At 32.4% G+C, this 27,412-nt stretch overlaps 4 protein-coding genes and 1 long non-coding RNA gene across 5 annotated transcripts; 3 read left to right on the top strand and 2 right to left on the bottom strand.

Annotated features, from left to right (window-relative positions):
• The first annotated feature begins 1,150 nt into the window (after positions 1–1,150).
• On the top strand, positions 1,151–2,786 carry LOC101211691 (L-type lectin-domain containing receptor kinase S.4). The gene has a single exon (XM_004147850.3). It carries the CDS (start codon positions 1,380–1,382, stop codon positions 2,499–2,501), a length of 1,122 nt encoding a protein of 373 aa, XP_004147898.1. The 5' UTR covers positions 1,151–1,379; the 3' UTR covers positions 2,502–2,786.
• A 986-nt stretch (positions 2,787–3,772) lies between these two features.
• On the bottom strand, positions 3,773–5,803 carry LOC101210703 (tubulin beta chain). Its single transcript, XM_004147846.3, has 3 exons — positions 5,286–5,803; positions 4,921–5,190; positions 3,773–4,668 (listed from the first exon to the last, which is right to left on the bottom strand). The coding sequence occupies exons 1-3, from the start codon at positions 5,677–5,679 to the stop codon at positions 3,992–3,994; spliced, it is 1,341 nt and encodes a 446-aa protein (XP_004147894.1). The 5' UTR covers positions 5,680–5,803; the 3' UTR covers positions 3,773–3,991.
• Positions 5,804–9,051: 3,248 nt separating this feature from the next.
• On the bottom strand, positions 9,052–13,903 carry LOC101210948 (protein SSUH2 homolog). The gene is made up of 7 exons (XM_011655372.2): positions 13,656–13,903; positions 13,336–13,542; positions 12,600–12,666; positions 11,455–11,786; positions 11,118–11,259; positions 10,779–10,904; positions 9,052–9,760 (listed from the first exon to the last, which is right to left on the bottom strand). Exons 1-7 carry the CDS (start codon positions 13,675–13,677, stop codon positions 9,376–9,378), a joined length of 1,281 nt encoding a protein of 426 aa, XP_011653674.1. The 5' UTR covers positions 13,678–13,903; the 3' UTR covers positions 9,052–9,375.
• Positions 13,904–17,631: 3,728 nt separating this feature from the next.
• LOC101210461 (mitochondrial uncoupling protein 1) lies at positions 17,632–21,482 on the top strand. The gene is made up of 9 exons (XM_004147845.3): positions 17,632–18,017; positions 18,727–18,939; positions 19,028–19,106; positions 19,800–19,933; positions 20,009–20,107; positions 20,231–20,335; positions 20,495–20,569; positions 20,686–20,772; positions 21,085–21,482. The coding sequence occupies exons 1-9, from the start codon at positions 17,934–17,936 to the stop codon at positions 21,121–21,123; spliced, it is 915 nt and encodes a 304-aa protein (XP_004147893.1). The 5' UTR covers positions 17,632–17,933; the 3' UTR covers positions 21,124–21,482.
• A 1,934-nt stretch (positions 21,483–23,416) lies between these two features.
• On the top strand, positions 23,417–24,976 carry LOC116403293. The gene is made up of 2 exons (XR_004215973.1): positions 23,417–23,782; positions 24,478–24,976. It is a non-coding gene; the product is annotated as an uncharacterized LOC116403293 (long non-coding RNA).
• Positions 24,977–27,412: the final 2,436 nt, after the last annotated feature.

Here is a 27,412-nt window from a genome sequence, read left to right on the forward strand (position 1 = left end):
AAATTTAGGGGAATTGGGTCACCTTTAAAGCCTAATTACACATGAATTATTAATCACAAGAGTGTTATTTGCATTTTACGTCAAATTTTAGCAAACCATTCTAACATTGAAAGTGATACATGGTAGCCTTTATTCACATTTAGATGGGTGGGTTATGTTAGATTAAAATAGCCTAGAGTTTGAGAAAAATCTCCTTTTTTAGGGTTGAATTTGTCACCTATACAAAAATGCTATAAATAAGGACAATGTAGAACTAACTTTTAAATCAATAGCTTAAACACAAATTGTGCTTAAACTTAGTCACACGACTTCATACATTTAAAATACAATAAAAAAAAAAAATCAACAAGTTTTGGATGAATATGCTAAAAATAAGTAACCATATTCTAATATATTGAGTTAAGTTTTTGGATCAAATGTTATTTAATGTTCATATTCTAATCTAACATTATATGGCTATCTTTCATTCAAATTCATCTATTATCTGTCAACTTTTTCTTGGTTATTTTCGTCTTTGTGTAAATATTTTAACCAAGATAATCAAATATCTTCTTTCCAACAAAATGTGATAGGTACAAATTGAATAATTGACATATAAAAAATGTTAAACAATGACCAATTAAATTGTATTACAACTTAACTACCATATTTGGTGAGTGTTTAGTTGGGTTAGTTTAATCAAACCAAGTTTGGGTTGAAATGACATTCTCTTATACTTCTAAAAACGTTTTTAGAGTAAATACTTTGTATTAATTAGTTTCAACTAAATTTAATGTTTTAATAACATGTTATGTAAATAATGATGATTTATTGATTTTATAATAAATAAGTAAAAAATAATACTTAATATACTCCGATCTACATTATCATATAAGATTGTCTTTTTTAACCTAATGTGAAGAAGAGACGAATCTAATCTATTGCATGTAAGTCGATAGTACACCGTTCAGCTATACTTATATTGATACACGTAAATGATTTTAGAAGAGTTTGACATGAGGAATTGAACTATAAATTTTATTCTTTGGTTGGTTAAGGGCGAATATTAGAAAATGAAAGGGGGGCATATTTGAAAAGTGAAAAGAAGATGAGGGGCATAGTGGCAAAAAGAATGAAGTTAAAGAGTGCATTTAATTTGCTCAACCTCCGAGCCCACCCAACAGCCAATGTCCTATATTCTTTACTTTCTTCTTCAGCTTTCCATCTATCTTCAAACCCTAGTGAACCAAAAAATCAATACAAACAACTTGCAGAAATAAAGAAAAGGCAAAAGCTTCATTCTCAGTTGAGGAACATGTTTTTACTCCACAATCCAAAGCAACCGCACTAATCTCCTTATCCCACAAATCATCTCCTTCAACTTCTTACACACTTCATCCATGGCCGCCTTTCATTTCTCTAACCCTTTCCCCTCACCCATCATTTCCATCTTCCTATTCTTCTTCCTCTTCTTCAAATCCATCCATTCTCTTTCATCCCCCTCATTTTCCCTTTCTGGGTTTCACGGAGATCCACAGTTTGAGCTGAATGTTGCTCTGTACGGCGATGCGGCTCTTGTCGGCGGCGGTGCTCTCCAGCTTGCCAGTTCTAGTGGTGGACGAATCATTTACAACAAACCGATTAGGCTTCTTCGAGGTAAACCCAGGAGATTGATGTCTTTCTCTACAGATTTCTCGTTTTCTTTGTCGCCAAATACAGGGAAGAATGGACTGGGTTTTGTTATTGTTCCTAGTAGTTTTAATGTTAGTGGTTTTGATGATGGACCATTTGGGTTTCATTTTGGATCGGAGATGAAACAGAAGTTAAATATGATCCTTGTTAAGTTTACTACTTCTTCTGATGCTGAAAATGGTGATCTGATTAAAACTTTCGTGGGTATTGATGTGGGTTATAAGAGTAATAAATCATTAGCGGATTCAGGCAATTTTTCAAACAGTTCGTGGGCCTCAATTAGAGGGAAGAATTTACACGCTTGGATAGATTACCAGGTGGGTTCTAGGCAATTAGAAGTAAGATTAGCTGGAAACAGTAACAACAAAAGACCATTTGCGCCATTGCTTTCATACCCAGTTGATTTATCTCAAATTTGGGGAGAAAATGAGGAAGTGTTGGTAGGTTTGAGTTCATCAAAAGGGAACTCATCCCAGCCATGTTTGGTTTATTCATGGAACTTCAAGGTCAAGAGCATACCAAATTGGATGCATTCTGAGCCACTCGATCCAAAGACAATCGCTGTTGCGAGGGAGTCGGAACCGGAAAGTGTTGTTAAAGAGGAGGGGAGGAATTGCTTGATGAAAGTGGTAGCAGCCACGATTTTTGGTACTGGATGTGGGGCATTGACAGCTTTTGTTGGATTGTATTTATGGACAATCTTTGGCAATAGAAGGCCAGTGGTACCTGAGGAGTTTGCTGTGCAGCAGATGGATGTTAAGTACAAGAAAGTCGTGGTGTTGGATAAAGCCATTGAAGATGACAATGGTAAGAAGAACGTTGATGTTTGAATTTGAAAAGAAGGGAAAAGAAGAAATTTGTGTTGTAAAAATTCAAATATGTTTTTGTTTTGTTTTATTGTATTTGAAGAGGGATTTTTTTTCTTTCTTTTTTGTGTTGTTGTAATTTGGGTATCAATTGTCTAAAGATGTAGTTTTTTTAGTTACATTATGTGCAAATGGAAAGCCATGCCAATCTGGCTAATTGTACTGTGAATGTAATTACCAATTTAATGGAACCAGTCCTTTTAACCCACCCCTCAATCTGGGCTGATTTCAACGGTGGGATTTCTTTTATGAATGATCCAATTCTTGCTGCAATTACCCATTCTAACAAACTAATGAAAACTCAGCGCACTCATGTCATGTCACATAGCACTCTACCACTACCTCCAAACACTAACACAAATTTTATTTTAATCAAAGAGTTTGTTAGGTTGTCAATTAAAAGGAAAAAGAAAAATGTACTGTTTTACATTCCATTGTCTGTTGGACAATAAGCTAAGTTTTATAAACATTTGTTGTCAAATATACAAAACAAAAACTCTTAAAAATGAACGAAAAAAATATTATTAGTTCTTCTATTACTTCTTTACAGGTGCAATAGTGCAATAGAACGTCAATTTTCATTTACTTTCTAGGTCCATTCTACATGAATTCTAAGTCGAGGTAGTACTCTATAACCAACAAACCATCAGTTTTTATTTATTCTCTAGGTGGTAGAAATAAGTTGTCCATACCAAAACCTCTATTTACACATAGTGACATACCCTCCCACCCAAACAAAGATGTGTAAGTTACAAGTTTAATCCAAACACAACTTGAATGGACAAAGCGTGTGTACTTATGGGAGTTCATTTAGCTCCAAATAAATCATATTCTTTCATTAGAGTTGAATTCAATTTTTCACTCAATATTATTATTACCTATTTAGAAAATCCAACTCTAGTATGTAGACTTTATAAAATATGTGACCTTAAGATCACGAGTCCAAGAGACATTCCTATTGTGCTACTAAAGGGCTCCTTTAATTTTCACTCCAAGGACAATGTGATGAGTTAAGGCCATCATTTAATGCAAATATATCTGAACCATAATAAATAACACAACTTCGCCATGAAAGCTAGCCATAATAGAGAAACCAATAAATCATCAGTTGCCTTCAATGTATTTGATTAATAATTCAACACCTTTAGAAGGTCACCTCTAACAACAATCTTTCAAAACAAGAACAAAGAGCAGTAACATAAGCCTACTGTGCGGGCGGCTATTCAAATCAAAAGTGGTGATGTTCACATATGGGATTCGAACAAAATTCATATTATGTAGGTTAAAAATTCAACTGTCTGAAGACACAATCAGTTCAAAAGTCAAGCACATAATAAAAGACAACAGAAAAATAGACAAATCCATATGACTGGCAACAGATAGTTGCAAGAGTTGCAACGTAATACATCCCTACAAACATCATTCATAAAACCCCATCATTACACTCTATCTTCTTACACATTATCTTCAGCTTCCTCTTCGTCTTCATCGTAATACTCGTCTTCGGCTGTGGCGTCTTGGTACTGCTGGTACTCAGAAACAAGATCATTCATGTTGCTTTCAGCTTCAGTGAACTCCATCTCGTCCATTCCTTCTCCTGTGTACCAATGCAAGAAAGCTTTCCTTCTAAACATGGCAGTGAATTGCTCACTCACACGGCGGAACATTTCTTGAATTGATGTGGAATTTCCAATGAAGGTAGACGCCATCTTCAAACCAGTTGGAGGAATATCACAAACAGTCGATTTGACATTGTTTGGAATCCACTCAACGAAGTAAGAAGAGTTTTTGTTCTGCACATTGAGCATTTGTTCATCTACTTCCTTAGTGCTCATCTTGCCTCTAAACATAGCAGAGGCGGTTAAGTAGCGTCCGTGTCGTGGGTCAGCAGCACACATCATGTTCTTGGCATCCCACATTTGTTGAGTAAGCTCGGGAACAGTCAGAGCTCTGTATTGTTGGGAACCACGAGATGTGAGAGGAGCAAAACCCACCATGAAAAAGTGGAGACGAGGGAATGGAATGAGATTAACGGCTAGCTTTCTGAGATCAGAGTTGAGTTGTCCAGGGAATCTCAAACAGCAAGTCACACCGGACATTGTTGCAGAGATCAAATGGTTCAAATCACCAACTGCTCCAACCACACATGTTAAACAAATTAGTGAATAAATTAAATCAACTTCTTTCCAACAATACGCTAAAAATATTCTTGAACCGAAGACGCATTTCACTAGATCTCATCGTTAATTTACAACAACTATCAACAGATCAGCGTATGAAACTCAGAACATGCTACAGATTAACAAATAGAAAGCAAACTACTAAACAATATGATTAAAGTAAAGAAGAAAGTTCGAGATATTAAAACGAAGTCGGATCTTACAGCTTGGAGTGGTGAGCTTGAGAGTACGGAAGCATATATCATAAAGAGCTTCGTTGTCAAGAACCATGCACTCATCTGCATTTTCAACTAGTTGATGAACTGATAGAGTAGCGTTGTAAGGTTCAACAACAGTATCAGACACTTTAGGAGATGGAAAGACAGAGAAGGTAAGCATCATCCTGTCGGGGTATTCTTCTCTAATCTTGGAAATCAAAAGAGTTCCCATTCCAGATCCAGTTCCTCCTCCTAGAGAGTGGCAAACCTGAAACCCTAAAAACCCCAAAACCACACCAATGTTCAGCTAAAATCAAAGAGATAAATACATTAAAAAAAAAAACAGAAAGAAAGTAAGGTCGAAAGCCAACCTTGTAAGCAATCACAATTTTCGGCCTCCTTGCGTACAACATCGAGAACGGAATCAATAAGTTCAGCACCTTCAGTGTAATGACCTTTAGCCCAGTTGTTTCCAGCACCAGACTGACCAAAAACAAAGTTATCGGGCCTAAAGATCTGTCCATAAAGGCCAGATCTGATACTATCCATAGTACCAGGCTCAAGATCCATAAGAACGGCACGAGGCACATACCTACCACAACTGGCTTCGTTGTAGTAAACATTGATCCTCTCAAGCTGAAGATCAGAATCTCCCTGGTACTTTCCGGTAGTGTCAATGCCATGCTCGGCACAAACAACTTCCCAGAACTTAGCACCGATCTGGTTACCACATTGGCCACCTTGAACGTGAAGGATTTCTCTCATTTTGGGAGGAGAAAAGAAAGGGGATTGAGAGAAATGAAATGGGGTTTGTAGGGACAGAGAGAGATTGAAGAGAAATCTCTTTACACAGAGAAATGAAGGGTTTGGTTATAAAGAGAGGGGAGGAGAGAGAGTGAGAAATTAGGGTTTTTTTTTTTTTGTTTGTTTGTTTGTTTGAAGGGTTAGATGAGGTGTGAAATGGCAACGGGCTACCTGGTGGAGTGGTAACGGTAAATGAAATGCGCTGTAAGGGCTTTTTCAAAATTTGAATTTTGAATTTGCATTTAACAGCTGGAAAAGACCCGGCAATTTTCTCCAAATCCAATAAAATTAAATTATTAATTTTTTTAAATAAATAACTAAATATTCGGATATATGTGAAGTGAAGGTGTCAACATTTTTTATGACCTAATTAAACACACCATCTGTATACTCAAATTAATAATAATAACAAAATGTCATTTTGAACATTTGTTTTTGTTAAGTTTAAAAATTCTTTATGAAAAAAAAAATTATTGAAATGCTGTTGAATTGGGTAGTAAAATTAGATTATCTATTTTTAATAAGTTTTAGGATCGGTATTTTAGAGGTAAACTATATCAAAATTCCTCAAGTAATTGTAGTTTGCATTTGGATCTTGTCCATGTATTAGATTTTGATCATTGGAGGATAAGTATGTATTAGATTTTGATAATAAACTAACTAATTTTAAACTTTGTTGGGTGGGCTAAATTTAGATATTTGAAACTATAGTTACTTGAATATTTTGTTTTGTTTTGTTTTTATAAATGGGTGTTTCTTAATTTTATTTCTTTCATTTCTTATATATATATTTTTAATTTGGAGTGTTTGTTTGATATTTTTCTAAGTTGAGATGGTGACATAGATTTCTTTTTGTATTCTTTTCTTATCATACACTACTTAGGTATATATTTGATATTTTCCAAAACCTAAGTATAGAGACAGCTTCATAGTTTCGAGATGTGCTATTTAATTTTGAAGACACAAATAATAAGAAATTAGGAGAAATGTTGCTCTCAATGTGAGTTGTAATTTGTGATTTTATAATATGTTTTTATTCTTTGATAATAAAAGGTAACTTCTCATTCCATTCTTCTAAGTAAAAATAAATTAATTAATTAAAATGAAAATCAAGAACAAACTTAGATTGCCTTTTTAGGGGAAAAAAATAGAATTCAGGTGGAGAAAGACAATAGTTTATACTCTTCCGAGTAATAATGATAATAAATGTGATGAGTCAATTTGGATTTTAATTTTTTTTTTTTTTCTGTCCAGTGAAAAAATGTGATAGCAAAATACTGAAACTATTTATAAAATATAATTAAAAAATTAAAATAAATTATCAAATTTTTGGTATTTTATAAATAATATGAAATTTTATATAAAAATATATATATAGTTCAACTATATAACATTGTGCATATATTATTGAATATCATAGATTTGATCCACCAATACTAAATATTGTAAATAAATAAAACACTTAGGCATGACTTTACTAACAAGAAGTGTATACTTCCTCAAAAGAATATAGAAGTTTGAATTTTCAGTATTTGTTGAACTAACAAAAACTTTTCTTAAATATCCATCTCTTCATTCTCTCATTCTACATTCGCTGTTACAAACTGCATATTCAATATTGTATGTTATTGAGTTAATTTTTCGACAATTAGAATCAATAATAGGTGACCTCCAAATTACTACAATGACTCATAATAGACCTTTCATGACTCATAGAGGGTCTTGTCATCTTATGGAGAACCTTTGCAATGACTCGTAGAAGACCTTTACAGTTCCATAAAAGGATATGGTGACCTCTAGAATTCCATGGAAGATCCATATACTGAAGGATTGTAGAGGACCTTTGGACTTCTACGATAATTCAAGTGATAGTTGAACTCGGTTAATAGTCCAAAATTTTAATAGATGAATCCACAAAAGGTAGTGTCGAGAGTTGGATAAACATAAACGATACATTTAAAGATCAATCACGAGATTCAATGATGATAGTGTAACCACTTGGGCAAACTAAACAATTTCAACAACAAAAATGACAACACTAATTAATTACTCAAAGCATCATTTACATAAAAGAGTACGATCCATCTAAAAAAATGTGGACAACTTATCAAATATACACTAAACTTTTATCGACAATATAATCATCTAAACAAACTCAATTAATCCAAAGATTAAGAAAATGGCAATAATGCACCGCAAGTATAAGTACACAACAATGTCCACTTATTGGCAACGTGGAAACTTTGTAAAAACAAATGTACACTAAACTTCTCATGCTATTATTTATGTTCAAATATTTTATTTTCTTTATTTTGAAAGACATTTACATTATCTTCTCTCAAAAGTAAAAATTTAGTACTCATCTATCTTTTTTATATCAAACCATGTTAGTAGTTATATATATATATATGTGGAATAAATTTTGAGCCATTGATTTGGGTTGTTATTGCTATTATTTGTATAGGAGGAAATGAGGAGAAAGGATGTTTAATATTGTCATAGAAATTTTTTTTAAAAAAAATCAAAGGTTAAATGTGTCATTTAACAATCCAATGATTTACCATCCCACCTTATCTTATCCTATGTTAGTGTGTTACCCAAAATAGAATAATAAGAGTTAGACAAAAATATTATTTGATATTAAAATTAGCACCCACCCCTTATATAGGGACGTATACCCCAATTCTCTTAAATGGAGAGGGACATTTTTGCAACCTTTTTTTTTTTATATATATATAAAACATGAAGAAAATTGTAATTAGAGTATGATATATATAATGAAAATATCTATCTGTCATAGTTTTAATTTTCCACCTTCGAATCACATAATTTGATAAACAATAATATTCTTCCAATAATTCCTTTTTTTTTCCTTTTATGGAAAAAAATCAATTGGATCTTACAATGGATGGATTAAAACTCTAAAATGAGAGTTATATATATAAATTTAAAGTATAAATGTTTATAAGTGAAAGGGTATTTTAAAAAATATTTAGTAGTTTTGTTATTTATAATCAATTGGATAAAGTGAATTAATTTAGTTAAATGGATGCTATTTTAAGTTAATTTGAAATTACCATCTTAAAATTCTTCTTCTGGAGTGATTTTCACATTAACAAAAATGACTTAATCAAAAAGCATACATACATTTGAAAAGAAATTAAAATTTGAGAGATAAAGACATGTTCTTAATGATTTGTATCAATTTAAAAGTCACTTAACAAACTAATACCTACAATCTCAAAGACTAATATAAAATGATGCTTTTTAGAGATGCCTTTTTACCGGCTCAATACTAGCAAGGAATTCCCCTCTTTGTAATTAATATTAATAAAAAAAAGTGAAAATGATTTTAGATTCTCATCCAATGAAATATAGTTTGAAAGAGAAGAGAGAGTGATGTATATGAAGCCAAACTTTGAAGCAAAGCAAAACCGAGAGGGTTCTCACACTCACTCTGAAAAGCACAAAGCCAAAAAGTAAAGGTTTGGCCAAAAAGATAACCCACGACAGAAGGCAACATTTGCCAAAGTAAATAAATTTACACAACAAAGAAAGAAGAAGAAGCCACCCCATTATGAGAATTCAGAATCACAATATAAATCTATGAACTGGCAATGGCAGTAGCCACCCATGTGATGTGGTGGTTATCTATCTTTACACCTTCAACCACTCCAAGCAAGGACACAGCCCCCAACAGAATCTTGAAGGGTAGTAATCCTTCAAGTAAACTTCCTTACTCAAACCAACAATGTAGAAACTGAAAAATCTACCACGCTCAGCCATTGTGACACGGGTCACAGGTACAACTGAGATGATATGCCGTTCGCATATGACACGTGCAGTGGGAGAGACAGGTGCTCGATCCACTATGACTTCAGAAGAGAACTTGTTGAGGAAGAAGGAATCTGCGAAGAAAGCTGGTGTACATTGATAGGCTTGTGTGTTGCATAACTGAACCCCTTTGGCTCTGTGGAACACTTCGTCGGGTACAGATGCTGCTCCGCTCATAGCGCTTACTTTTCGAGTTGAAAGTGTCCTCCTGAAAAAGAAGAATTCCTTTCTTGTTGTTGTTATACACATCTTTCAACAAAAGATAAAATAGAATCTAGTTAATAAACATTCCAATTAATTTGTTTACACTACTGTTACAGTCCTATTAATCTACAAAATGTGTTCCATATTCCAAATCCCAAATCATGATAAGAGGAGAATAAGAAGGTCGACTGACAAAAATGTGTACTATAGCCATGAAAATATGGGGTAAAGGAACAATGGAAAAAGTCGGATTCTTCTTGTGGGGCTATGCCTTGAGAAGTAGTAACGTGGGGTGGGAGCAGATTTCATCTTCTTGCAGCTTTCTTTGTGGTAAAGGGGAAGAAACTCAAGTTCATATGCTTGTGCAGTGCCATTCTACCGAAAAGTCATGAACCGTGGGGCTTTTGTTTATCACCTTTAGAAGGTGTTTGGGGAATAAGGGAGTTGGAAAGTATAGAGTTGTGACTACACTTCTTGTTGGCTCAAGGAGTTTGTGGGTCTTATTGCTAACGCACATTAATTTTATATCTTATCAACATTTTTAATATCGTGGACTCCAAAAGTTCGCAGTTCCATCACTTGCCTCAAACGCCCCTTTAGTAAGCTCCAGTTCAATCTTTAATATAGCCGCTAAACATCTCTTTTGGAAAGTATGAATTAAAACTGAAGAGTTATCCATGATAAATTTCAGAAGCATGTAGAATATTTGAAACTATTATAGTCCTCGTAGGTTTTCTATGATAAATTTCAGAAGCATGTAGAATATTTGAAACTATTATAGTCCTCGTAGGTTTTCTTTGGATCTCTTTGCACTGTTATCGTGGCAAGGATTCTTTTTCTTTTACTAAAACTAACCAACTGGAATTTTTTCTTTGTAATCCCTTTCCTCCTCCGCTTTGGATCGGTCTCAATTTCTCTTTTTATTGATCGTATGAATGTTACTGTTGATTCCTATCAGAAAAAAAAGTTATAGCTAGGGGAAGAGCAAGTTCTAAAAGATGTATCAGAATTAGTATGCACACCATCTAACCACGGCAACACTCCGAGTCAAAAGAGAACCGCTATGCTGGCAAGTCTCACACTTGATTAGGCCACGAGATCCACAGGTTGCACAAGGAAGTTTTCCCTTCCCATCACATTTTGCACATCTGCACGTGACAGACAAGAATTATTCAGCATATAGAAAAATAATAAAATTTCAAACAAAAGTTATCAAAATATCAAATACAATGGTAAGGCCATTTCGAGTTCAAGGCGATGATATCATAGCTATACATCAAAAGATTTACAAAGAGTATTGTGCAAGAAGCCACTAGTCTAATACCGCACAAGACATGAGAATCTACCGTTAAATAACTTACATGGTGTCAGATCCATCTCTATGAGCAATCAAACCCCGACCATAACAAGAAGGGCACTGAACCATATGATTTTCAACATAAAATCCAGGTTCTTGATTTGCATTACATGTCGGACATACAAGATCTCCTCGTCCTGCACAGACTGCAGAGTTTTTCAAATACAAGTGTTAAAATCGAATGATAGTGAGTCTAATACATGTTTAGCACTGGTTTTGGACCCGTAAAATTTCCACTCAAGTTAGTAGGAATCATCGATGGGTTAAATCAGAAATTCCTATCAAATATGAAGTGTAAAAAACATTCCAACGACTACTTATTTAACTTCCAGGGTCATCACCTGAACACTTCTCAACGGTTTCCGAATGGGGAATCCTTTTCCTTGATTCATGGGAAGGTACAAAAAGAAGTGGGAACTCAGATTTCAAATCCAATTCCCAGATTCCAAGTTCAGGTCCATTGTTTTTCCCATCGATTGTGCCACCTCTATATGGCTCAGTTTCTTTTATAACATCCCTTTCCTCAATAAAAGTATCCAGAGTTCCCACATAAACATTACAGTCTTCCACAGCACTGATCTTCCACCTACGAGCAGGACGACTTCCCCAGCAACAACGATGACCAACATGATCAATAAGCAGTTCTCTTATCTCTACTTCATCCAATATTTGTCTGCACATAAATCCATTGAGGAGCCACATTAATGATTTGCTATTGAAAGATAGACTTCACTCGTCACCAAAGAAAGCAAGGGTTGTCTGAAAACTGTTTTGGATAAAGAGTTTACAACTTTTTTAATTTTTATTGGAACAAAAATTATGTAAAAGCATGTTTGGATGAAGGTTTCTTCAAAATTATTTTCCCTTGATTGTGTTTCTTTAGGGTATTTTCATAAATGACCTCTACCATCAAAATACAAGTACAAACTTTTTTAAAATATTGATTCTAATACACAATAAAATTAACTCTTGGCAAATCAATCCTTTCAAATGCATTTCATGAAACAAAAACAAAACTGCTTTCAATACAGCCCCTAAGCTTTGAGATAACTAAGGTCCCATACGAAAACAATTTCAATTGTAATTTTCTGTTTTGAAAATTTATGTTTGTCTTCTCAATTTCTCTCTTGACCTATCCTAAATAGACACTTGATTTCCTTGTCAAATTCCTAGAAGATAGTTTTCAAAACTTAACTTGAACATATTAGGAAAGACAATAACAAAACACAGAAAATTATTTGTGGAAGTAATGTTTATAAGCTTACCTTTTAAATAAAAAAAATGGAATAGTTATCAAACATAAAGTATGTGAATATTAACGGAACTTGTTATTGACACTATTTTCCCTGCCACCATTAGTACTGTCTACCGATGGTAATACTTAACTCAGGCAACGACCATATTTATCAACCTATTCATTATCTAGTGATCACTTTCATTTCTCAGTGCTGTACAAAAAAGAAACTAAATCCTTTAGCCTTCTTACCTTCCTAAACTATTACCGGTTCGAGCAAACTCTCCTCCATAGCCACCTTGATAAAAGAGACCTTGATCTGCAACAAATAGCTATTCATCAACACATCCATTATGATTTTCACAAGAACAAACACAACTGTTACGATCCTAAAGATTTTATTTTATTTATTTTTATTTAGTTTATAGATTTAAAATTTTTAGATATCAATTAATATTTATCCCTTGTATTCCTACTAAGTCAAATGGTAGGTAGTGTGATTCTCTATAATAGTGGTTAGTGCTTTCCTTAGTTTTTGAGTTTTTTTAGTTAAATTGTGGAAATCCAGAAGGAACAGGAGAGAATTGCACACGTTGAACTCTCCATAAGTCAATTGGGGAGGTTGGGATTCCTCAAAAGTTTGAGGTTTAGACTCGCTCGAATGAGTTTGTGATCATTTTTATAATTTTATTATAATCTCTTTTCTTCCTTCTTTTTCGTTTATCTTGAATTTCGAATTGGGTTCGTAACAGCAGCAAATTCTTCTGATTGTAAGCAATGTTCATTATTTCTCTCAATCTCTAAACAAAAAGTGTCAAATCTCTACCCATACTTAACAAGAAGCAATTCATAATCTAAATGGAAATTTCAAGCAATCAGTAATATCATCCAAGTCCAAATTCCTCTACAAGCGCTAAGTAAAGCTTCCATAAAAGCTCAAAATCATTAATACCCACAAATTGATCTTCCGTAAAAATCAATTTCGTACCTCTAGGATCAGGCTCTGGCGAACTAAGCAATGCGCCATGAAGTGAAGGCGGGTAATAATGAGAAACATTAGGCGCAGATCGAATTTCTTCAACGCTAACTTGGGTTCCTGCAAATGAATCGATGGGGTTTGCAGAACCAGTTGTTCTCAAATACTGATAATGATCCAACTGATCCCTCCCTCCATCTCCCAATTCGCTTCGATTTTCTTCTCGAAACCATGGGGAAATAAGAAATGGGGAAAACCCCACAAACAAAAACTGTCAGCAAAGCCAATTGGGAGTCTATAGTTTTCAATCGCAAAGAAAAATGAGAGTGTACCTGAAATCAAAGGTTCCTCCATGTCTGTATCTTGGTGGACACGATTTTGGACGGAAGAAATTAGCGTAATAACAAGTGGGTTTCCTTCATAGCGAAGAAATCAATCAAATTTTTGGTGATGCTATAGGATTTATGATCTTGATAGACTTCCTCCATTGTTTGTTTTGTTTTTTTGTTTGGTCCACGTATTGATGGAGTTATTTCCATGTCTGTCGTCTTCCGTTGGTTGTTGGTCTTCCCATTCGTGAGAAAATGTTAAATACAAATAAAAATAAAAATCGATCTTATTTGGACGATGACAATTTTCGTATCATGAAGATCAAAGAAGAAATATCTTTGAATTTAAAGTGAGTGAAATTTCTGTTTTTATCATTTCAAACTTCTCTCTCTTTTTTTCCCTTCCTTTATAATAAGCAACCAGTATATATTAGAGGATACTTAAAATTTCCAACTTCCACCATAACTACTTGTAAAGAACTCAAATGAGAAAATGATGACAACGTTGGAGATGTAGTTGATGACGAAATTTTTTCTATACATTATGTATAGTTCGTTTTAATTAGGCAAAAATCATCATGAAAATATAAACAATTTGGACTTAAAAAAAGATACAATTAGATAATTAAATGGACTAAACAAGGACGAATATTACTCATAGTGCTCCTTGAAAAGCAATTCAAACAACGATGGTTTGAGTGGCCTATGAAGCTACTAGAAGCACGATTATCTCCTCTTACATCTCATTTTTTTACTCTGTGGTTGAATCTAACTGGAGAGAGGTGGTAGATTTGTTAAACAACTACTCTAATTTTTTTACTCAAGGTAGTAGCTATCGAGTTTTAGATTTTACAAGTTGGTTGAATTTTGTATTAGTGTGTGTAATATGGATAAAGTTAGAGTTTGTTAACTATGGTGTTACTTTTTAGGTTGGTGCTTGGATTTGTGTCTTCTTCAGTTGGATTTTGTACTTCTTAGTGGCTTGTTAATATATTCGGTTCTTCAAAGAGGAAACATTATTTGTCTTTATTTTTGAGATATATCAAACATTGAGCATAAATGTTGATTTAACATAAGGTGCAAGCAAATATTTGCAAATGGATCATATGCCTAACACATCAAAGGAGAATAGGAAATAGGAATGAATTCTCATCCAAAAAGCTCCTGAATATGGCAGGCCCTGCTTTCAATGCAAATGCAAGTGGCCTATGATTGTAACTTTTCAGCCCTTCTTTTGGGCCTTTACTAGTGGCCTATTTCCTTCCATCTACCCACTCTCTGTTTTGGTTTCAGAATAGGGAAAATCCCTATTACTATATTACTATATATGAAAATAAAAACTATTTAAAAAATAGATTGAAAAAATTTAAACGATAAATTTTGCAATATTTTGCTATTCTAAAAAATATTCTTTTAGAAAACGAGTATCCGCTGATTAAAAGAAACAACTCATAAACAATATCTAAAACTAGGTAATTCAACGTGAAAAATGATTAATCGAAATAAAGTTTCTAGCGGTAATGTTTAGTCTATATTTTTATTATTCGTACAACAAAAATACATGTTAGTCTGTTTTTTTTTTTCATCACTAAAAAATACCTCGAAAAGATAGATTCGTTAAAGAGGAAAGAAATGTATTTAAAAAATAATAAGATGGATAATTAAGTTAAATATATTGGATGGTTTGTGTATTTGCATGTTGGTAAGTTTGAAGATAAGTAGTATATAGTATTAGAATACTTCTAAGTAAAGTTGGAAAATACAATTACAAATAAGCAACAAAAGTGAAGAATAAAAAAATATTGGCAACCAAGAAAGTGTTTCCATTAAAAGGAAAAAACAAAGGTTAGTTAAATGGTAAACCTTAAATTATATTACAATAATTTCAAATTAAAACATGGAAACTATAATTTATAAAAAAAATTATTTAAAAGTTGTTGTGTTTCTCAATTATTTTTATTGATTTATTTATTCTTTTGTTTTTTCTGAATTATTTTTATTAGTTTAATTTTATCTTTTCTCAATTACTTTTCTATTTTTCTTATTTTCCACTTTTCCATAGGTGATTTATTTTTGTTCAAATAACCAGTATCCATGTGACTTTTCTTTTCTTCCTCTCGTCGTCTTTGTCATCTTCCTCTTTACTTCTCATCGTCTTCCTCTTTGTTAGATTTAGGTTTTTCTCTTTCTCTTTGTGTGGATATGGATTTTTGTTGTGAGTTTTCTTCAAATATGTGTTTTTGTCATGGGTCTTTGTCTTCCTCTTCGCCGTGGATTTTAATCCTCCTATTCTTCCCGGGTTTTCGTCTTCCTCCTTGTTGACTTTGCTCTTCCGGTCTCAATCTTCATATTGATTTTCATAAAATTACTATAAGACCTTTATATCTAGGTTTGATAAAGTGAGTAGTGTAATGTTTAATTGAAATATACGTAAATATAATAAAAAAATAAATATCGAAGAAAACCATGAAACGACATTTTATGTTTGTGTTTATTTTTTCAAGAAACAATAAACCTAAATAATTATAAAATACATTAATATTTATTGCTCTAGAGAAAAAAACAGAAAATATAAAAGGAAAAATGTTAGGAAAGGAATCATAAAATTACCAAAAATTTCCGCCACATTCCAATCCAAACCCATGACATGGTATAATTGAAAAATTGAACTTTCCAATTAGCACATCAAACCACGTCATCTCCAACTCAGTTTTCCTTCGTCCACTTGGATGGTCAAGATTGTCAATTTCCACGTAAGCATCTTTAAATTTGTGAGTCAATGTTGATCCATACTCCATTATAATGTGCCACACAATTAGCTTAAAAGCCTAAAACCCTCTTTATTGTTTTTCTTTTATAAAATATATTTTTTGAAATATACAAATATATACTTCTTTTTAAAATAAAAAAAACTTTATTTTTTTGGCATCCAAAACCAATCCACCTTTTAATCGACTCTACATTCTAAAACATTGTTTGATTTATATTTATACCTTAGTTAAAAAGAAAATGTAATAATCAACTGCATTTCCAACCTTACACGTCCTGATTCAAATTCATCTACCGTTTTAAAATTTTCATTTTTATATTGATTTTTTTGGGATTAATTATTATTACTTTTACCACTTCAAATATAGCAAAACCTTAAAATTAGAAATATAAAATCTTGAAATATGAGAATTAAATTAATACAAAATTAAAATATCCGAACCATCACCTTTAAATCAGTGATTTTAATAATAAATATAACATTTGAAAACTAAACACGAAATTTTATGCTAAATTACTAGTCTGTATTTTGGGTTTGATGTGATAAAATTAGTTGACTTAATTGATCAATTTCATAGATAATAGAAGGTTTAAATACTTTTAAATATTAAATGGGCAATGTTTGAAATTTGAGGAGAATATTTATTTTTTCTTCCCCTTCTAAGTGTTTTGGTTGATTTTTTCTCATTCAAGAACATGCTCCAATTTGTTGTCATTACTCCCCTATGAGTACAGTAATTTAGGGGAAAATATTTCCAGCATTTAATATCTCAATGCTTTATTTTGAATAAAATAAAATTTAGGATTTAAGATTTTAAAAAAACTTTTAAAGTTGGTTTTTTTAAAAATTTCATATTTGACTTAACCATTTTTCAATTATGATTCTACATTTTTTCTAAATTTTTTACCTATGATTTCAATATATCTTTTTAATTTATTTTTATTTGGTTGTTCTATTTTTTAAAACTTCCCAAATTTATATCCATAACTTTTATTTAATATTATGTTCATAACCTTCATTGTAAAAAACCACTCTAAATTTTGTTATGAATCTATGGATCATTTTCGTAAATTAAAAATAAAAAGATTTTGTTTTCAAAAGGAAAAGGAAAATCATTAATAGCTATATTATTTTCACATACTAAAATGAGAATTTAAACACAGTTAAATTAATTAAACGTAAATTCTAAACAATATAAAATGTATTAATTTTTTGTTAGGGAAAATTGATAACAGAGATTGTCAGAGTGGCGTAGTAGGCCGAAACCCAAGAAAAAGGAGCTGCCAAGACCAACAAACAAAGCTTCCCTAAGCCATTTCTTTCTCGTTTTCCTTTGCTTTTCCCCAGATTCCCACCTCAACGACGAGACCCATTATTCTTCTTCTTCCATTCCTTTGTTCTATTTCCATTTTTTTTTGTTTTTTCTCTCCGAATTCCTCTTGATCTCCTTCTCTCCGGTTCAGTCTCGTGGGTTTCTTTTCTTTTCCCCCTTGGCTGCTCCCGATTTAGCCATGGTTGCCGATTCGAAAGGCAAATCGGACATCTCATTTGCCGGCACCTTTGCCAGCAGTGCTTTTGCTGCTTCTTTCGCTGAGGTAATGTATTACATACATATTCTGCTTTGCATCTTCTTAAGCCCTTTTGTTGTTTGTGTTCTGTAGAGTTTCTTGTTGAAATTTTGTTTTTTTTTATTTTTTTGTTTGGGGTTAATGAGTTTAGTGTCTGGTGTGTTTTGTAGTTGTCAAAGTCAAATGATAAACATGGGTTTGTGAGATAATTGGCTGATTTTATCTCCATCTTCACCATTTTGAACTTTGGTTGATAATGTATTAGGATTGGCTTAAGCGATTTTGGTTTTAAAAAGGTTTTTTTTTTGTTGGATGGGGTTGGAGTTTGACTGCTGTTTGGAGGGATCGTAACCATCATTAACAGTTAGAACTGATTTCTTATTACTTTTATTGATTGAAAGTGTGATTTTGTTACTATTTGCTTTCTTGTGTTTGTTTGGGAAACCATGGAAATCGATCTATGTTGTTGTTAACGTTTGCTAGGGGGTGTTTCTTGTTTTTAGAAATTTGCTAAAATTGTACAAGTGTTCTTAAAAGGTGGAATGCTAAACAAATAACATGGCTACGTAACGAGTAGATATTTTGAACTTAATGATCGAAAACAGGTAATTGAAAATAAAAATAAAATTGTTATGCTTTATGCACTCACGAAACTGTTGTGATCTTCGTCCACCTTACACTGTTGGATCTGAAATGATTTTTGACAATAACTGGCATGCATTTGATATTGATGCAGATATGCACCATTCCATTAGACACTGCCAAGGTTAGGCTTCAGCTGCAAAAGAAAGCGGTTGCTGGTGATGTCTTACCAAAATATAGGGGCATGCTGGGCACAGTTGCAACCATAGCCAGAGAAGAAGGTTTGGCGTCCTTGTGGAAAGGCATTGTTCCTGGATTGCATCGCCAATGCTTATTTGGAGGCTTAAGGATTGGGATGTATGAGCCTGTAAGTTTTCGAGTCCTGTCTGGCCGTTTCTACTGTTTTGTCTTTTAGCTCATATCTAACACAAACTTTTATACTGTTTACATCACAGGTCAAAAACTTTTATGTGGGCAGTGACTTTGTGGGTGATGTTCCTTTGTCGAAGAAGATTCTTGCTGCACTGACAACTGGTGAGGATGGATTAAACTTTTTTCCCATGTGGAACAGTTTTTCTTGAATCCACCATCGCATGTTGATGGTTGCAATATTTGTTTTTAGCATTCATGCCTGTGTTTCTTGTTGAGAACGATAGAAAAACTTCAAAGTATCAGGATTTAGAGTTTCTCAAATGTCAAATAATAACAATAACAGTAAATAAACCATCCATAAAGGAAAAGAATTGGCCTATAAATTCTTGATCAAGACATGCTCTTCGGCATTCCTCTTCCAAGTTATAATAGTCTGTTAAAACTCTTATGCAGTCATGTCCCCATAAAACGCTCATTGCCTTTAAGCTAAAAGAAAACTATGAATATGAGGATGTTTTGACAAGATTGAACCAGAGAAAATTTGAAAAAAAAGGAAGAAATGATTTCATTGGCTTTGGAAGTAATCGGGGTGCTACATAAACATTTCTTCCAAGTGGTTATTGTATCCAACTTCTCGCTCATGTTTTAGAAACTCAACCAATTTGATGTAGTAAAATGAGACGATTTAAAAATCTGGTCAGAATGATCTCCAAGGGCTTGAAAACATTTTTTTAAAACTTATGGTTTCTTTTAGTACTTAAAAAGATGTTCCATACAGGTCTGGTCAACTAAAATCATCCGAAAAAGGAAGGAGTGGAAGTTAATTTACTAATTTTCCTATCCTCCTGTTAACAGGTGCTTTAGGGATCACAATAGCTAATCCAACTGATCTTGTGAAAGTTCGACTTCAAGCGGAAGGAAAATTACCTCCTGGTGCGCCTAGGCGTTATTCTGGGGCATTGAATGCTTATTCAACCATTGTGAGACAGGTTAGCCATTTGACCTTAAGATCAGAAAATTTTTTGTTGCCATTTCCATTAGCTTGATTTTCATTTAACATATAGGAAGGAGTTGGTGCTCTATGGACTGGCATTGGGCCAAATATAGCAAGAAATGCGATTATAAATGCTGCAGAACTAGCAAGCTACGATCAAGTGAAACAGGTAAAGGCATTTGAAATTTGTGTTCTTAGAACTAATCTGTTTCCTGCCCTTAACGCATCACGTGAAATAGGTAAAAGCATTAGACTTTTTGTGCCAATTCTTATCTTATTCTGTTTGTTGCAGACAATTTTGAAAATTCCAGGTTTCACGGATAATGTTGTTACTCATCTTCTTGCTGGTCTTGGAGCAGGGTTTTTTGCTGTATGCATTGGCTCCCCGGTCGATGTGGTAATCTTTCTATATCTATGATATATTGCCTCTTTCATAAGGGTTTTCTTCTAAGAATTTCTAGGTGTCACACTCACACCCTTTTTCAAATATAATTCATGCCGTTTCATGGGACTCTTAAGTCATTTGCACATGATCGATCATATACTTCTTTGGCAGGTGAAGTCAAGAATGATGGGAGATTCAACTTACAAAAGCACACTTGATTGTTTCGTCAAGACTTTAAGAAATGATGTATGTTTTCATACTCTTCCTTTGTTCCCATTAACTTAGTTGAGTCTGTTTTCTTGATGATCAGTTTTTTAAATTAAAAAAATGTAAATATATTGTATGGGATTTGCATTTTGCAGGGACCTCTAGCATTTTATAAGGGCTTTATCCCAAATTTTGGTCGGCTAGGATCATGGAATGTGATCATGTTCCTAACTCTAGAACAGGTACTTACTTTCGACCCCTATGCCCTTGATTTCAAATTGTCATCAGCTACACAATTACTAAGAATTACTTAAAGAAAATAAAACATGTTTCTCAAAAACCTTATTTTCTTATTTGTGTTAGAACCAAAATGATTGAAAATTAGACTAGGAAAGAAGCAATACGTCAAAAAGAAAGAATTTGCTGATTCTTTTTCTCCTGTCTGAACATAACCAAGAATTATCAAAGCCATTGTTATCTAATTTTCTTCTAAGAGGCAATACATACATGTAATCTAATGAGTTATTGTGATTCAATTGTTTGTCATGTGATAGGCCAAGAAGTTTGTGAGAAATATAGAATCTTCATCGTGAGCTATGGGGGAAGTGTTGTGTAAGCTGGATTGCTCCCTTTTCAAACTATTGCTTAGAGAATAAAAAGCACCCCACAGGAATAACTTTTACTTTATGTGCTGATTCCATTGATGACGTGAAATATTCTGCTCCGGCCATTTGAGAGAATAAGATGAAAGTAATCCTCAGACCGATGGTTCTTTCTCAATGTTGCCATTCATTTTCTGTACTACAAAAGAATTCGTCATTCTGCTAATCTTATTAAACTATTTTCTTAAATAGTATTCCAATTTTCAAGTGCAATGGTTTAGACTACAATCTTATTGTATTCTAGTCCATTTGAAACATCTTTAAACAAATATTTTTTTAAGTTTCATTGATAATTGGCCTTTTTTCTTACCTTCAGTTGGGAAGCTCGAGTTTATGTATAATCAAACCATAGTTTATGTCTATACAAGTTAGGTGGGTGTAATAAATAACTTTAATTTATGGTGATTACGTACCTAAGATTTAATATCTTACAATTATTTTAGTACTTCAATGTCGTAAGAGTTAAACAAGTTGTCCAACATAATTAGATAGGTATATTTTAACGTGTTCCTATATTTGTGAACCTTGCAAATTACGTCAATTTAAAAAGAAAACAAAAGGCAACGTTATCTAAATATAATCATAAATAATCTCGAGAGAGTTCATTGTTCAATAAAAGGAAGAATGAGGAAAAAAAAGCTTATCAATACTAAAATCTTTGGTCTCTTCTTCTAATGTTTTGGAGCAAATGGAAATTAAACAAACTGGAATTCAAATATTCTATTTGACATATGTTTATAGACTTCTTTTGAATCTTAATTACGATCCTCTTCCTCTGATTATACCAATAAAAAAAGTCACAATTAAACCATACACAATATCTCTCCATCCTTAGAGGCTTTGATGAGGGTAAGAGAGTCTCGATTATTTAGCATGTCATCAATAACGAATTCTCTAATACACGAATCTTTCTTTTACATTCTTCACACTTGAATGGCGGAGTTACAAATTGTTGGGTTGATGAAAAAAATTATAAACGCTGCCAATTGCTTCAAGGATACATGGGAGGTGGATTCTCTAATCCACAAATCTTTCTTTACATTCTCCGCACTTGAACGGCGGAGTTACAAATCGTTGGGTTGATGAAAAAAAGTTATAAGCGTTGCCAATTGCTTCAAGGATACATGAGAGGTGGAGCAAGGATCAAGATCTAAGACAACGGTAAATTCAATTTGGAGAGCAGTTTCTACATTTAATTTGGAGAACAGTTTCTATATTTTGAGGGTAGAGCAAGTAAGCAGTGGTCACATGTGAGGAGGGAGAATGACGTTGCCTCTATGGGTTATGGTTAGATTAGTTTCACTTATGCTAACTAGAAACAATTAAATTGTTTTGTTGTAAGCCTAAAACCTAATCCAAAGTAGTGAATATCATCATCTAACTCAAGTTGAGCAACTTGGAGAGATTCATTAGGATTGAATATGACATCGCAACATACCTAAGGACTAAACATCGTTAAAGCTTAACGAGGGTGATTTGGTCCATTCTGATTCCAAATCAAAATTTACGTCCAAATCCAAATGTTTGATAGTATCAAAATGGATACAATGTCTAGAGAAGAGGACATTTGCGTGTTTGTAAAAAAGATTTCATGAAAAAAATCAACTTAAATCTATTTGAACAAGTTGCTAATTAATTTAGTTTCAAAACAATAATCAACCCATTCATTTAAATACGAAAACAATTTGGACATTTTCTTCTAAAAAACTTATTTTAAATTTTGGAAAACTGACCAAAGAATTTAGAAAAAAAAGACAGCTTATAACGCTTTTTTTATATTACAAATTTGACAAATATAATGATAATCAGACAAATGCAAATGACATAGACTCTATTATCGTAAATTTTTTTTGTTATTTTTCAAACCTCAATTGAATTTTACTGTTTTCTTCTCAGTATAAACTTCTATAATAATTCTTTCCCGGTTGAAAAAGAAAATATTCAATTATTTTCATATAATTTTTTCTATGAAAAATGAAACAAAATAGTAAAAATTATTATATAAACTCCTAAACTAATGGGTGTAAGTGAAAACTAGAAAAAGAAGAGCTACTAATAGAGAAAAATACTTTCATATTTTGATTTGATTTTTTCTAATTAAGTAAAGATTATAATCAAATATTTAGAGATGCCAAAGTTTTAAACCAATAAAATCAAAAAATAAAAATGTGTTAATAATATATATTGTTTTGTTATAATAGATCTTTTCAAATTTCTTTCCCTCTTTCTTCTCTAACGGCAACTCTCCCTCTCCTCTCCCCTTCTCTCTCGCTCTCGTATTCTTCGTCTCTTGCTAGAAACCCATCTCCTATTCTTCGTTTTTCACTGTGCAGCCCAAATAACCCTATCTTGCCAGATACCCATCTCGTCGATTTACGGCCATCTTCTTCTCCTAGCCCTAACGGCCAGAATCAAGGGCGAAGACCCCTCAAAAACCCAAGTCTTCCAAAAAAAATACTCCACCGTCAAATCCCAACTCCCTGCATGGCTTTCGATTCAAAACTCTCGCCGGCTAAGTTGAAGCGGGCCGCTCAGTATGGAGCCCGTTCCTGAGAATTCCATCCTTGGGTTGTCTAATTATGGTGTAAAGGTACTGTGATTGTGAGGGGTTTTGTTTTATTTTTGTAATATGCCACGTTTTGGGGTGGATGTTTCCAAAAGGTACTTAAAGTTGACGTTTCTTTGAGCGATGTCGTTCTGGCGTCACTATAAATCCATATTCTTCTAGTGTTTTATAATTTTTCACTCGATACATTATAATTTTGAACTTTATTTATGAGATGTTCTGATTTTGAAGTTTAGTTTGAAAAAAAAAGCTCATGTGTCGCGTACAATTGTTTTTCAATAATAAAGTACAATTGTTTTTCAATAATAAAGTTGGATCATGATACATGTGATCTTTGGATGTATAATAATGACATAGTGGTATAGGGATATACAAATATGAGTTGAACCTGAAAAACCCGGACTACCCAACCCATATTATAATGGTTGAGTTTGGTTAGGTTAAAATTTGGGTTGGATTATTTTCTTTTTTCGAGTTAGGTTGGGTCTCGGGTTGGAGGGTTGAAATTTTCTTATACATCTTTTAAAAATATTTTTTTCATAGTTCATTCAAAAAAGAGTTATTGATAAATTTGTATAGTGAGTTTTAAGTTTTTGCTTTACCATTGTTCGCACGAGATTTCTTGAGAAATTTGATTTGTGGTGTTGAACTTGGAGTTGATGTTGTATTATTTTTATTTGATGCGATGTGGTTCGATCCTCTGATTTTCTCTTGACTAGATGCTTACGCTTGATTTGATTTGGAGGTGGAGGTGGAGGAAGATGGAGGAAGTGGAGCATGTGATGTTCTTGAAGTTTGTTGAACGCCAACCTTTGATTTAGGGAAGCGGAGCACGCGATCTTCTTCAAATTGGTTGAATGTCTACGCATGAAGCGAATGTCTACGCATGAAGCGGACGCGATGTTCTTCAAATTGGTTGAATGTCTACGCATGATTTGAAGAAGCAAAACACATCATGAAGAAGCAAAACACGTGATGTTCTTGAAGCTGGAGTCTTGGAATAAAGTTTGTATCTTCAAAGGAGCTTCAATCTTCGAGGGAAGTTGGAGTCTTGGAATAAATCTTGTATCTTTAAAGGAGCTCCAATCTTTGAGGATGATTTGAGGATGATCGACTGCAGTAGTTAGGAAGTTTTCTTATGGAATCAAAAATTTGGAGCCTTTTACAAATGAGGAGAGCTCTCTATTTATGAAGGGATAATTGCAAATTTAGTAAAAATTGGTCTATCACCGATAGATCATACAGAGTGTACCAGTGATACAAGTCTATCCACGATAGTTTTGCTATATTTGCATTTTTTTTAAATGTTGCTATATCCTTAATTATTATTTCTCAAATGGTCATCCATTACAATTACCCATTTATATTTATAAAGTTCATTAGGGGACTTTATAGGCTTGAGTCTAGTCTCAACCATATTGATTTAGGTTATATTTAGTTTTTGGACTCAATTAAGTTTATTTTTTGGTTTAATTTAACTTAGTACAATTAAATAATATTTATTGAATTAAAATGATTAAGTTAATCCAACCCTTAAGATGAAAACATGTGACATTATTAGAATTGACCAATTTATGTTTTCAATTCTTATCGTTAATTTAATAACTGACGTGGCAATTTATGATTGGTCTCAAAATTTCTTATTCAACCATCATAGATATGATAACTTCACAACTCTCTTTGTATGTAACTCAAACGTGATATATATAATAATAAACAAACGATTTAGAATATTTATGAAACTTTTCGATAGTTGAGAGATATTTTTTAAACAAAATTTTTAAATATTTTATCCAAAACTAATTGAAGTAGTTTTGAACCATTTTCGAGAATTTAAAAGCATTTTCTAAACTTTCAAGAGTTTCAGATTTACATTTTCCTACACCACTAGTGTTCAAGTGACCCGACCTCAGGGGTTTAGACATTCATCACCGTGATGTCTTGTAGCGGTGGTTGCATGGTATTTGGTGGTGTCCTATTTTCGTACAATGTTCTCTTGTAATATGGATTATGAGGAGTTTCTGTCCCGATCCTATTATGGATAAACATTAATTAATTTTTAAAATAGTTAAAAAAATCCTAAAAGATAGTACATTTTTTAAATTTGAAAGTAAAATTACAATATTTTTCCACATTAATTTTCTATAAAAAAAATTGGCTAATGGGAGTATTTTTAATTTTTTTAAAAGTTTGAACATTTATGAAACTTCTCAACAGTTTAGGGATATTTTTAAAACTTTTAAAAGTTTAGGATTCTTTTTTCTTTCTATGAACTCTATGATCAACCCTTCCTAAAAAATTAGTCAATGGACGAGTCTAGCCCAATCCGACCCTAAAAATATGTTTTTGTTCTCTATTATAAAAATGGTTCTATGTTCTTTGACCACGTGCATGATAGTAGGTATGAAGTCATATAAAAAGAATTGAAAACAAAAAAAAGCCCACAAACCCCAATGAAAAATACAAAAAATGTCTCGTAAATATATTTGAAAAATGAATTTAATTAGGGTCGTCTAATCATTTAGATTTGATGTGACTATGATCGTTTAGATTTGGGTAACGAAATCTCAAACTTCTTTTACAGATATTTGGCGTACGAAAACGTTTAGATTTGACACACCTTTACATTTGTAACTGTGTATCAAATCTAAACTATTTTTTCAAGATTTTTTCCACGATTTCCTTTTTTTTTACACAATTTTAGATTTGACTATTCAATATTCTAACCATTTTTTAAATATATTTTATATTTAAAACGAATCATATAACAATTTGAAAAAAAAAATAAAAGAAAAACTATGGAAGAAAAAAATATGATGGAAAGGAAAAACCACATACAAATAGAAGAACTGCAAACAAAGAGAAGAAAAACAAAAAATAAAAACTGCAGAAAAAGACGATGGAAGTAAGAAAAAATTACAGATGAATAAAAAAAAGACCATAAAAAACAACAAATCTGAAATATTTTATAAAAAACAACAAATCTGAAATATTTTATAAAAAAAACTAATTTCATGCTTTTTATATGGACGGAAAATATTTTTGCCATATTTATGAAAATTAACATAATATTATTTATTAAAAGTTACGTACCAAATGGGAATTATCTCACAACTCTTTGTATACAAAACATATATAATAATAATAATAAATTATTATTATTATTAAACAAAATGATCTCCCGGTTATATGGGAATAAATTAAATTCCTAATAAATTAAGTACTGTTGACCAAGTCCATTCATATTAATTATAGCACTAATTCAAGGCATAAATGATACTTTAAACTTTTTATTTAGTTGTTTATATTTGAATGGTAAGTTTCAAATGCTACACTATCAGTAATTGAAGTAGCTGTTAATTGAAGTAAGAAATAGTGAAGTTATAATCATTTATTTTCGAGTTTAAATTATAATAATATGTATTGTAGAGTAGATTATGTAGTTGAAGAAGAAGAAAATAACGTATAACTAAGAATACAAAATGATCAATATTAAAAACGGTAGCAAACGATCGATTTTGAAATAGCTATTGAATAATTTTAAATGCTATTTTACATAATTCTCGTCCAAACAACTTATAAATTTTGGATTTAATTTCAATTAAATGGATGTTTCAAAATGTTACGAGTTCATTTACACAACTCAATTTTACT

This window comes from Cucumis sativus, chromosome 4 (genome assembly GCF_000004075.3).
Source record: "Cucumis sativus cultivar 9930 chromosome 4, Cucumber_9930_V3, whole genome shotgun sequence".
NCBI classification, from domain to species: domain Eukaryota; kingdom Viridiplantae; phylum Streptophyta; class Magnoliopsida; order Cucurbitales; family Cucurbitaceae; genus Cucumis; species Cucumis sativus.